The 12,830-nt window shown below is 35.5% G+C and overlaps 2 protein-coding genes across 2 annotated transcripts; one reads left to right on the top strand and one right to left on the bottom strand.

Moving 5' to 3' along the window:
* The first annotated feature begins 1,207 nt into the window (after positions 1-1,207).
* Positions 1,208-5,592, top strand: VAP27-2 (vamp/synaptobrevin-associated protein 27-2). Its single transcript, XM_048119468.2, has 9 exons — positions 1,208-1,394; positions 1,988-2,046; positions 2,995-3,065; positions 3,243-3,324; positions 3,745-3,860; positions 3,987-4,325; positions 4,580-4,789; positions 5,035-5,112; positions 5,205-5,592. Exons 2-9 carry the CDS (start codon positions 1,998-2,000, stop codon positions 5,316-5,318), a joined length of 1,059 nt encoding a protein of 352 aa, XP_047975425.1. The 5' UTR covers positions 1,208-1,394; positions 1,988-1,997; the 3' UTR covers positions 5,319-5,592.
* Positions 5,593-6,402: 810 nt separating this feature from the next.
* Positions 6,403-12,582, bottom strand: LOC125221982 (sodium/hydrogen exchanger 1-like). Its single transcript, XM_048124351.2, has 15 exons — positions 12,342-12,582; positions 11,163-11,436; positions 10,913-11,031; positions 10,529-10,626; positions 9,880-9,936; positions 9,720-9,766; positions 9,436-9,630; positions 9,296-9,342; positions 8,940-9,006; positions 8,732-8,832; positions 8,531-8,632; positions 8,261-8,399; positions 8,122-8,184; positions 7,849-7,932; positions 6,403-7,195 (listed from the first exon to the last, which is right to left on the bottom strand). The coding sequence occupies exons 2-15, from the start codon at positions 11,343-11,345 to the stop codon at positions 6,827-6,829; spliced, it is 1,671 nt and encodes a 556-aa protein (XP_047980308.1). The 5' UTR covers positions 11,346-11,436; positions 12,342-12,582; the 3' UTR covers positions 6,403-6,826.
* Positions 12,583-12,830: the final 248 nt, after the last annotated feature.

The raw sequence follows: 12,830 nt of genomic DNA, 5'->3' as shown, positions 1-12,830 counted from the left end.
ATTGACACTACACAATTTCAACTACGTTTTCTGATTTTCTCTATATTTTATTATACAAATTACACATTAAAACTCGTGACAACTCTAAATGATCTATTTCAAAGGACCGGAAGGATAACCACTTTTGTTAATTTTCAACTAACTTTATTTTATTCTCATTTGACTATAAAACTACTACTAATAATAAACAGTACTACTATAAAAGTAGTAAACCTCCTCCACTAATATTTTCCATCGGTCAAACTTTGATATTGTAATTAATGAATGATGAAAGGGAGTAATATATTTGTAAATCAATGTCAATCATCAGCCTTCAATTTATTAATTGGATGAATAGCTTTTAAACTCTTACCATTTATCAATTTAATCATGTTTCATTGGCATATGAGAAAAACAATAATCTATTCATATTCGACTTATATGAAATTACCTTCAATAACATAATATTTTCTGAATGTGATGAATAATTATAAAATCCGTATGTATATCAACAAGTGAATGCATTCGCAAAACAAACAATATATTTTAATACTAGGTTATAAGAGTAGCATAAACTAGGAGTAATAATTTTTTTCGTAGTTATTTTTTTTTTGGTTTTAACCACAGGTATACCGAACGAATCCGACTAATCCTGCTCGACCGGACTTTCAAATTAAGGCCGAAAATCTCCCAGCGGATGGCGGGGTTTGAACCCTTGACCTCATCAATTATGCTTAGATGGACAATGGTATCCCATGTACACACTTACATTTTAAGCATTTAACAATATCCACTTTTTTATTATTTCTTTATTAGTTATACTTCTGATTAAATGCGTGTTATTATGAAATATATTAATAGTAATTTTTATTAGTAAATTTTTTTAAAAATAATAAATACATAACTACAAAAAGAAATGACAACAATGCACACTTCAATTAAAATTCCGATTAAATATGTCATTAACATAACTTAAATAAAAAAAAATTATACTACATAATTTACACTCTAAAAAATGAAAATTACATAATCAAAATAACGTAATTAAACTGAGTGGATTATAAAATTTCAATTATTTATTTAAATTAAATTCACGTGCTAACAAAATATAAATGCACCATTAAATTCGAGTTGTACCTTGATTTCATGGTCGGCACCACACTGAATAATCGCCCAGATAGAACCTCAACTTTATAACTTAAAGTCTACTCCATTTCTCTTGTGGTAAAAAGTTAAATAAAAAAGAACATTTTATCTCTCTCACTCTCTCTCTCTCTCTCTCTCATAAAATTGAAACTCAATATTCCGATCACCTACTTCAGCTCTCCTTCGTGAATGTCATAACTGTTTACGTTTTCAATTTGATTTATTGCTGCTGCGGAGCTTCCAATCTGCTCACAAGCATCTCATTTTCGGTAGGTTTGATCCTTTTCTATTTCTGCCTATTTTTCGGCGTGAGCAACTGTTGCCGCAAATGTGAATTCGTTTCGCGATCGAGTTTGTTGTGCTTGTGTATTTTTAATTTGTGCATAGTTCGTATATGTTTTGAATCTGGTGACTTTTGTATGTATGGAACAACCTCTTCTAGTTTCTAGGGCAAGGTAAAACCAAGGGGGAATGGCCGGATGCGCTTTATTTTGATGAGTAGATCGTTTCAACGGCAGATGAAGTCGTGAAATTTGTTTATTACTGTATTAAGTGAAAGCAGAATACTGCAATTTTGTTGCATTGCTGCTAGTTTTTACTGTAATTTCTTAATTTCTTAAATTGCGCGTGTTCTACTTAAATGTGTTTATGAGTTTAGATTATTGAATAGAAGGATGGAAATTATATATTGTTGTAGTTTTGAGTCAAGTCAAAATTACTTAGTTCGTTCACTACCTTAAATATGTATTAAGCTTTGTAAAAATGTATGGCTTTTCTTTCTCTATTTGACCATTTATTTGTTAATTATACTTCGTTGGGACATAGTTGGGATTTTGAAAGTTGTGTTGATTCTAAATATCAGGTTGGTGAATATGAATACTCAGCTCGTGGAGATTCAGCCTCGTGAACTTAAATTCAAATGTAAGTTTAGTGTAATTTAGAGTGTGATTGAAATATTGGATGCATCCATTGTACTCAAGTTGAGGTGTAGATGACTGTTTTTCTACTGGCAGCGTAGTATGATCATTGATATTTCTTATCAGTATCCTTGTTGTAGGTCAAGTTATAAGTTTGATGGTTGTGTGAGTTGATTGAAGAACTTGCCCCATATATCTATAACTGAGTAAAAATTGAAGAACTTTCCCCATATTTGTACTCAGATTAAGAATAAATTAAATAAGAAATGTTTTGAAACCCTCAAAATCATGCCTTAAAAGTGAAAGCATATTGGATTTTCATTTATTCATTTTGATCCATTGGTTTTATGAAGCTATTGAGAGTTGTCTCCCCTGTCCATTTCCTTTTTTGAAGCATATATACTGTGCCACTTCCTAAATGCGCGATTCATACCCTGAAAGATTATAGACAGTGTCATCATATAAATCTGACTTTTAGAATATACACTGCATTTTGCTTTATCTCCGCATCAAGCATCTTGTGTCTGCGAAGCAGATGATTTGATTATTATAACCAACGATTGATTTGAAAAGTTTGTTTCCAACATTTCTTCCATTCTCACTTTTGCCTGTTTGTCATCAGTATAGCTTAGTATAGATTTACCTAAATAAATTCAACTGTTCAAATTATTGGCATGCTTACTGTTTTGCATTTTATTAAAACTTAAGAAAGACTGCAGAATATTGAAAAAGAATTTTATTTCATTATTATTATTATATGAGGATATGTTTTGAGTACAGGTAATTGCTTGTTAGAGCAGCTAATTTTTTAATTTGTTTCGCAATATCCTAAACACAACTTCGTCATCATTGTGATAACCAGATCATCATGCTGTCTTAACTAATAAAAATCTGCTTTTATCTGCTTCATCCTACAAAATTTACAGTCTGACACTCCCATTGGTTTCTCTAGGTGAGGTGAAGAAACAGAGCACATGTTCTGTTCACCTTCTGAATGCCACTGACCAGTATGTAGCTTTCAAGGTCAAGTGGTTTCTACTACTGTACTTGTTTACTTTCTCATGAAATGTTGATATTTTGAAAAAGATGTTATGGTTAGATTGCACAATTAACCTGGTCATTCAAATGCTTCCTATTTCTACAAGTTGACAAATATAGGTGCAAATTTTCCTAGCTGAAAGCTGTACACTAATTATGCAGGTAAAAACTACCTCGCCAAAGAAGTACTGCGTTAGGCCTAATATCGGTATAATCAAGCCAAAGTCGAATTATGATTTCACAGGTATTTTAGTATATTTCGTTGTTTTATGTCCTTATCTCTAGTTTTATTCTGTGTTTTTTCTGGACCATGGCAGATGATGGGTGATGTTGAGATTTTCTTTCATGTCATACCATAATATTTTGCTACAACTATTATACTGGCTTCTACCATATGATTCTAGCAAGGATAGTATCATCTTGTATCTTTATCACACTTATTGCACTATGCATCAATCTTGTACATTTTAAGATATGTGCCTTTCTGTCTCTTTTGTTTTTTGTTTCTGAAGTAGATCTATATGTGCACTGATTTTTTCTTTCAGCCAACCCCATTCTAGAAAATAAAAAATTATTTGACTGATGTTTTGTATCTTATTGACGAATTACTATAAAATGGATTTGATTAATTTAAAGGAGCTTTTGAGTAATGTCTCTTGTACAGTGACCATGCAAGCCCAGAAATCGGTCCCCTCAGACATGCAATGCAAAGATAAATTCCTAATTCAGAGCACTGTGGTACCATATGGCACAAGTGAGGAAGAGATTACCTCTAGCATGGTAGAATCTCTAAAGTGAATTTTATTAAATGCTATTACATCTTTAGCGGCTCCACATAAATAGAAAAGGCTTTCACCTTTTTATTTTGTTTTAATATCTCCTCCTTTTCTTTTTTCCTTCTCACAGTTCGCTAAACAAACTCAAAAGTACATCGAAGAGACCAAGCTCAGGGTTATTCTTACTAGTGCGCCGAGTTCTCCTGAAAAGCAACAAGCTACAGTACTTTCACAGCAAGAGCCCTCTAATGATTTTTTTATGCCGAAAGATCACTATTCACCTGATTTTATGCCTGTTAATGGAGTTGCCAAGCAAGAACCACATTATGAGGCTCCAATTCCAAAAGAACACCATTCACCTGTTTTGCTGCCTGTTAATGGAATTAACAAGCAAGAACCGCATTATGAGGCTCCGATTCTGGAAGATACTTTGCAGAATGTAGTCGCGGATTCCCTTCTTCCTGACCTGGTGAGAACTCTTAAGCCACTTCATTATGTTTGGATGATAGATTGAATGGTTCAGGAAACTGTCATTTTCAACCCATGAAATTTGATAAAAAAAACCTGCTACTATGTTGTTTTGGTACAAAGCTTTCATCCTCCTTATATTCCCCATCTGCATCTTTTCTGAAATTGGTTTGCACCACTTATTTTGCCCTCGGGAGTTCTACTTTTGTTGGCCTTGTTTAATTTGATAATGAAATCATCTTTTACTGGGTGAAGCCACAAACCAAGCCAGTAAAGGCTGTCGATTTTGCCAAAAACATGGAAGAGTCTAGATCGGTAAAGGTCATGGAGAGTGAGAAGCCAATTCCTGCCAAGGATGATAACTCAAAGCAAGTGGAAGATCTAGAAGCAGTGAAATTGAAGCTTACAAAAGAGATCGAAGAATTGAGATCAACAATCAGTGCCATGGACTCGAAGCTGATTGAGGTCAGTTTTGCATCAATCAATATTGCGATTCAGGAAACGGATGCATTTTGAAAACTGCATATTGTTCACCTGAAGCAGTACATACCTGACAAAGTTTGTTTTTGTTTCACTATAATTCAGATGAAAGTCGGATTATATAGTTCAATCCTTCATATTATTTCTCACTAGGAAGTTTCACTAATCATGTGGGATTATAATGTTCATTATTCCAATGGGTTTCCCTAAATAACCGACTTTCTTTTCAGGCAGAGTACACTATTGAGAAGCTAAAGGTAGAAAAGAGCAACACCATCCGTGAAAAGGAAACTTTGAAGCAAGACCTGGTGAGTCAATTTCGAAGCAACTATAGTAGACAGCATCATTTCGAGTTCTTAGGTCCCTTGATCAGTCTGATTGATGCTCTTTTTTTACTCAGGCAATGTCGAATCCAAAGAGTGCTGTGAGAAAAGTCCAAGTTGGGTTCCCCCCGTTGTTCGTCTGCATGGTCGCTCTCATCAGTTTGATAATCGGGAGTATGTTTCGAGGTTAGTGCAGAGAACGTCGCTGGATTTTGTTTTAACAATAGGACAGATCTAGTGGCTGGTTTTTTAACAAGCCACCACCGTGTACTATGCTTGTCGATAGCTTCACTTGAAACCTCTGATCCATCTACGCGTGTGAAAAGAACTGATTATATCGAATAAAGAAGAAATATTCTAGGATTTTTAGTTTTCAGTAATAAACTAAACATGGATTGTTTAAAGAAGTTTGGTTTATTTTCCAGCCTTGCGTTGGTTTATTATTACGAAGAAATGTTACATCAAGTGCCTCATGTGATCACTGTTCTCGTTTAAATCTGTGCTGGCATTAGTTTTTTTTTGTTTTATTCATTTCATTTAGTTTTAATAGAGTGCCATTTAAATTATTATTGATGTCATGATTTTATAAATATCATGAAAATCAAACTTAAATTTCAATTTTGTCCTTATTTTTAAAATTAAAACTAGAATGAGCTTTGATTCTTTTGTAATTTGTAAAATGAATAACATCAGTTATTTTTACAATTGGTGTTCAACATAATATATGTTTTTCAATTATTACGATATAATCGTGTCTTTGATATCGGTGTCATTGACATCGGCATTCGATACATATCGTACACCTGCTGTTCCAACTAGTTAAATCGTACTCCCTTCATCTCATAAAAGATGTCACGTGTAAGACGAACTGACATTTTAGGAGGTTTTGTTTTGTATGTTAAAGTGAGAAGAGAAACTAATTTTTATATTAATGTGTGAGAGAAATTTTTTTTTTTTAAAATGAAAATGTGACAATTTTGATGGGACTTAACTAAAATGAAAAATGAAATATAGGGTAAATTTTTTTAACAGTCATAATTCGTTTCATTTTTCAATAGTAGTATAAAACTTTGTTCTCTATTGTACTCTGCTCTCATTCTTTCTATAATTTTGTCTCCTATCTAATTAATCTTTAAATATTCAATTACTTAAATCTCATGTCCAAAATAAACACATCAACTACTTGAACATAGAGTATTATATTAATGATTTCATTGGAAACACAGAGCATAATAGACAGTGGTAGGGAAACGGTAGACAGAATACAACCTCAAATGGCAAAAAATCCGAGCACAATTTCAAAGACAAACTGGAGAGGTTGAAATCCACACACAAAAGGAGTGATGACATATTGACATCGGCAACTTACTATACATGTCATAATTATATAACCATATACAGAGAAAGAACTTTTACCCTATAAATATCGATCACCTGCTGCTCTCACAAAAAAACAATAAATCCACACCGGCGTGGGGTTTCTTCAGCTCCGCCCAACCGCGCTCTTCCGGTCGACTACCGACCGACAGAACATCACCACCACGAAACGAATCCTGCAGCCTCTACTAATCTTTCGAAACGCCCCCACCGTGACGTGCAAACGGATAAATAGAAACAGCGGCAAACTAATAATCGAGTTTTTACAAAACCGGAGGGCCCAAAATTGAGTCAGTAGACTAGGAAAACTGGTGCAAGAGATTTAGTTTTTGGCTTCTCCGGGCAGATGCACGCTTTGTTCTGTTGGCGAGCCCGGGATGAAAGGGACGAAGCCACGGCCGCCGAAAACCGGGCGCATGAATGCATCGTCGAATTTTCTCCAGTAGTAATGGACTGTGCGAGTAGGCCTTGTCAGCAGCATCCGTAAACTGCTCGGACGACCAATGCCCTGGCCACCTTCGGAAACTTGTCCGTTGCCGCTAAATAGCTCGGCTACGGAGTCCTGGCATTCACCGAGAAGTGGCACTGTGAAGGAATTTGGCGTGAGCGGATCTGCAGAGACCATTCTGCTTAGCCCGTCCGATGAAGGCAGCAAGAACCTCACAAGAGGTTTCGTGATCAGGCCAAAAACCTACAATGACACAGAACATCATCCCACTTAGCATGCCCCTGTTAGATGGAATACGAGGGAATCGAACAAGTGCAAGCTACTCGTAATGAAGCGTTTGATTGGAGAGATGGGTCAGATTTACAACACATACAATGGCACTAAGTATTCTAAAAAAAACAAGCTCAAAATTGCTATTTATCGGGCTCAATCGCTATGTACGATTAAGAGTGTGATAGATATCTATGGTATCTTGGTTCAAAAATCTAATGCCCTTGAGAATTGAGATGAAGGACCGGTGTAATATGTGATTTTTGTGATAGAAGACACAAAAGACGTCCTAACATAATTGATACCTCGTATGACAAAAGACGTCCTAATCAAATGCGAATATACACTATCACATGTTGTCAAGACAACCACCCTTGACGTGTAAATATCTATTACTAATAAAAAAAATGTCTATTCGTACAGATTTTGATGTTTCTATTTATTTTATGCTGTACTAGCTTTTAAGGAAAATTTGGTAATTTAACACATAGATTTAGGTGTTACTGATTTCGGTTTAATGCTAAGTTCCCTCATGAATCTAAAGTTCTTCAGTTTTAAGATAAAAAAATTATTTAATATATATATCAAACCATTTAGTTAGTCTCTGAACGTAGTAAAAGGCTTACCACAGTGCTGAAGAGGACAACTGTTATTGTACTGGTGATCATAATAGCATTTCCATGTTCCGTGGTATGGCCGGCTCGAGTAAACTGCAGGAGCAAAAGTAACAAGTCAGGATATTCCTTCACGGGCATTGCATAACCACCACCACCCTAAATTATACTTGACAGCCTAAGGTGCCATAGAAAAGCTAATGCAACGTGTTAGTCCTAGAACCTATGAACCACCCGCCCACTCAGCCCCGCGTATTCAGCATGAAGATAGAGATGAAATTTCACCTGGTTGTAAGCAAGAGCCATAGAAACCGCACCTCGCATAAGACCAGACCACCATATTGTGATCTGCAAACAGGAGAAAAGTGTAAGCAAACTCAACGAAGGTTACAGAAATTTTGGTACAGGGATATTAAAGCCATACTTGCTCTTTAAAACTGATCTTCTCATGAGGGATTTTCTTGGTCAGGTTGGACAAAAATGACAAAGGAAATACAAAGGCAGCCCTGCCCACCAAAACCAATCCCAGTAGAGCCGCACTGACAGAGATCGAAGTTTTTGGCCTGAAAATTGAAAGACATGCAATATAAGAAAATTCCTAAATAGAGCAGAACTATGAATATAACTACATAGATGAAGAATTGTTGTAATTACTAGTGCGCCTGTGTGTATGCCATTTACGCAGCCACCATACCTGTCACTAACAAATCTCCATTTCTCAATGTCGAGAGCATCCATGCCTACGTAAAGGAATATAAAGATCTCTGCAACAAAAGATAATGTCGCAAAGGTGTGCCTGCATTGTGGATAAATCATTACTTAAAATAAAAATGGAAGCAGCAATAACACCCGCTACTACTTGTTTCAATGGTGTTAAATGAAAGGCATTTCATACTTGGTGGTGATCCTTGAGTTCTCTGTGACATTATGCCAGGTATAGTGCGACATTACAATCCCACAGAAGAACACAGTGAGGATACCGCTCAGATCTGTTAACTGCATGAAACCACAGGTAAGAAAGAGTTCACTCCGGCTAAAAGGTTCAGTCACAAAAAGTGAATCCAACGTTGAAATAGCATCTGGCAGATTGTTCAGAAACTTACTTCAGCCAACATGTATGAAAGGTAAGCCATGAGCATCATAATAGCAACCTCACGATCAGTGGAATGCCTGCAGTAGGTTGCAAAAAAAGCACCCAGATTAGATAGACAAATTGTAAGGTATAATAAATTTGCTCGTCCTAATATTTATATTCATGCTTGAATTATAAAATTAATATAGCCAAATATTATGGAGAATAGTTTGGTTACTTCATACTGCAATCTATTGTGATATGGCAACATATAGGGAAAGGGGCGAGTATGATAACATCGTAACTCTTCACAAACATTAATTCTTAAGTGGCATTTCACTTTAGATGCGATTTCTTCAAAACTGAGAACATAAAAGCGTCACCAACCTTCCAAAATAGAGCTTTTTTATGATATATGCACTGAGCAATCCAGTCTGAAGCAAAAGACAAATATTTATCAATAAAAAATGGAGAGTGAAGAATGATCATTCCCCTGGAGAGATAGAGAGACAAGCAGAGAGACTTACCCCGACTCCCAATGCAGTGCTCGAAATAAACAAATATAAGAAGGTTCCAATCAGCTGTAGAACTATACTGGTGTTGATATTAGAAAGGTCAAAGTTCTGGACCGCATTGAAAAGCACTATAGATGTTGCATCATTTACAACACCTTCTCCAAAAACCAGACTGTACAGCAATGGAGTCTCGTCTTGATTTAGCACCTGCATAAGTAGACATATTGTTTCATACCAGAAAAAAATATTCAGCACCTAGCTGAGTCAGTCAATAGTTAAAGGAATTTAAAATGTACCTGCAATGTGCACACTGAATCTGTTGCGGCAAAAATTGCTCCAATTGCTGGATAGAATCAAAAGGAGTTTAAGGAGAGATAATACATGTCATGTTGCAGCTGTGTATGTATGTGTGTGAGTATTGTAGTGTGTGTCTCTGAGAGAGAGAGAGATAGAGACCTATGTAATCTCCAATTGCAAGACCAATATCCATTTTCCCCAAGATGGCAATAGCACCTGCACATAGTAGAAGATTACATATGATAGCCTGAACAGTTGCAAAAAACTATTTTTCTACTTCCACTCCATTAAATGTTCCCACCAACGGTAGATCCTACAAACAGTATCAAATGTTACTGCCAGCTCTTTATATGGTGAACTATATATATATTTAATCTACCTATACAGGGGGTTTGGCATGTCCCTGCTTATTTAAATGGAACAAAGGGTGAAACTTGTACGAAATTGAAGTGAAAACATATGGTTGACAACTTGACATAATGGAAGGGTAATGTAGAGAAACTCCAAGCTTCTGCCACAAAATTGGCTGGTCGGTTACATTTGATAATTTTATTGTAAAAAACCATTTAGTCTGCAGGTAGTAGAAGCTCGCACATATAAATTCATATATGAACAAAGAAATACTACTACATAGAAAGAAAAACGTTAAATGGAGCATGATTGAAACAGCCTGAGAGTCCCTTCCCCTTAAGTTCAGATAGTAAAAATAGAAAAGATGAAGTGGTAGTGCTATAATGAACATGATGTTGCTGAATGATAAGAGTCCACTTTTTATTAGATCACATAAACATAAGAATATTGGGCATACCTAATGATATGATGATAAATGATATTAAGGTACCAAGTACCCCAAACAACATTATGGTCATGAAATTGCGAAAGAATTGTTTCTTTTTAACCTGGAACCTGAAAAACAAGAAAAAAGAAGTCAAAACTCACCACATTGGAAAAACTTGCAGCAATAATCCAAAGCAGACATATTTGATGTCACTCAGCATGTTCTGTTGTCTTCTCAAAATTTTAATAAGCACTTATGAAGGGGAAAATAAGGCTGAGAAGGATTGAGTTTATTGCCCCAATAACTAAACATAACTCACAACATTTAAGAACAACAATATACAAATGTAACAAAAAAAATTCAAGCATTATATTTTACTGAATATGTACAAGCAGGTAAACATATTAAACTTACCCAGCGTTAAAGATGATTGGAGGAAGCAGATAAATGAAAAAAAGATCCTCATTGAACACCAGGAGATGTGAGCTCGTCCCACTACTAATTAGCAGAATTACAACTCCAGTTGCTACACCCTTTCATTCAGAAACAACACTAATCACTTAAACTAGTAAAGTAATCACAGTGAACAAAATAGATACTCCAGATTAAAGATGACCAACAGCAAATGCAAGTACCAGACAGAAACACTAGAAAAAATACTTACAATTATGAGGGCAGTGATAGATTCATTCATCCAACGATTTTCTTCCAATAGATGACCAATCACAATACATGCACACAGGAGAGTTACAAACAAGGTTATCGAGACCACCGATGCGTGATCAGAAGTTCCCAAAGTATTAATCCCTAACATCGTTTTCGGGTCAAGACTCATGCTGTCCATCATTCGACTATACAGATAATGTTGTGACTCTGAGAAGATGTATTAAATATCCTTAGCTTAAATCCAAATCTGATCCCCAAACGATCAATTACACCTGCAACGCAAGAGGAGAATTCACGTTATTATTTTATTCGACCAACAGAAGCCTACAATTCATCGTACATGCATTTCCATACTGATTCTTGTGACTTCTGCCAGCGTAAACATTTAGTTATGCACAAATACACAAAAACATAAGTTGTAATTTCATTAAACATGCCCCAAGGTTAACAATTTCTACACATTTACTTCAGAAATCATACTCAGTCACATGACTAAACTTCAATAGATAAACAAACACTATGTAACATCAAACAGATTAACAATGGAAAAAACACGTAAATTACCTTAACCAAGACACCACATTAAACAGATGCATTTGATAAGTCCGTCACTTTATATAAATCGCAACTTTCTCAAGATAGCATATTCAATAAATTGACTGAAAGATTCACGAAATCATGTACGGTATTTCTTACCAGTTCCATCCATATTTCAGTATAATGTTTGCCAAATCAGTCTTTGCCTCTTTTCGGAAGTTTTCTATTTATATACGTATTATATATTTTTCACAAGCTCAATTATATTCAAAATTTCAAATAACTCCTAAAACGAATTTATTGAACACTAGACTACTGCAAAAAAATAAATATGAAGATGAGGAATATCAACAAATACAGAGCAAAGTCAAAATTCAGTCTGCAGCTACTTCACGAATCAAAATCAATCACGTGTAGCTAAGTTTCCTCAGGCAATTTTAAAAACAGAACAATTCGCGGCAGCTCAAAATTACTCGCGAAGCTCGACAAAATCACATCGAATTTCGCAACCTGAACTTCGAACTAGATCTCAGCATTCGAGCTCCAAATGTAAACTATTTAACTAATTGAAAATTGCTTTCCCCATCCCCTCACCACACAAAAACTCACATAATGGAAAAAAAAAATCAAGTCAACTTACTTCCAGCCGCTGAGCTGCAATTTGAACCCCGCGCTCGCTAAATTGAGAATTTTAAAACAAAAGTTGCATCACGGATTGAAGATTTCACAGGTGTCTCCAACAGTATCACGAATTTGAACTATATCCACCAGAATTCACGGAATCAGCGCTTATAAAAGCAAAATTGAGGAGATAGAGAGAGAGGATGTGACAGTGCGTGTGGTGTGTGAGAGAGAAGGAGGGGAAATCGACAGAAAAACGGAGGGTCCATGAGATGAATATATACTGTATGTATATATACGTGCAGCTCAGCTTGTGAAGGAGATCATGATTTCACTCTGAACTAATTATATTTATTTCGAAAAGTAAATGAAGAACGTGGAGCAGTGATCGACCGTTGATTGAGCCGACCGGCGGTTGGGAATGATCGCAGCCGTTCAAATATAATTATTTATTCTCTTTTATTGTATTTCGTTATTTCTGTTTCTATATGTTAGTTGTATTTTTTAA

This window comes from Salvia hispanica, chromosome 1 (assembly GCF_029641045.1).
Source record: "Salvia hispanica isolate PSC_SH4W2 chromosome 1, Shi_PSC_v1, whole genome shotgun sequence".
Taxonomy (NCBI): domain Eukaryota; kingdom Viridiplantae; phylum Streptophyta; class Magnoliopsida; order Lamiales; family Lamiaceae; genus Salvia; species Salvia hispanica.
Note: the sequence above shows the minus strand (reverse complement) of the source record. Positions and strands in the feature narration are given on the sequence as shown.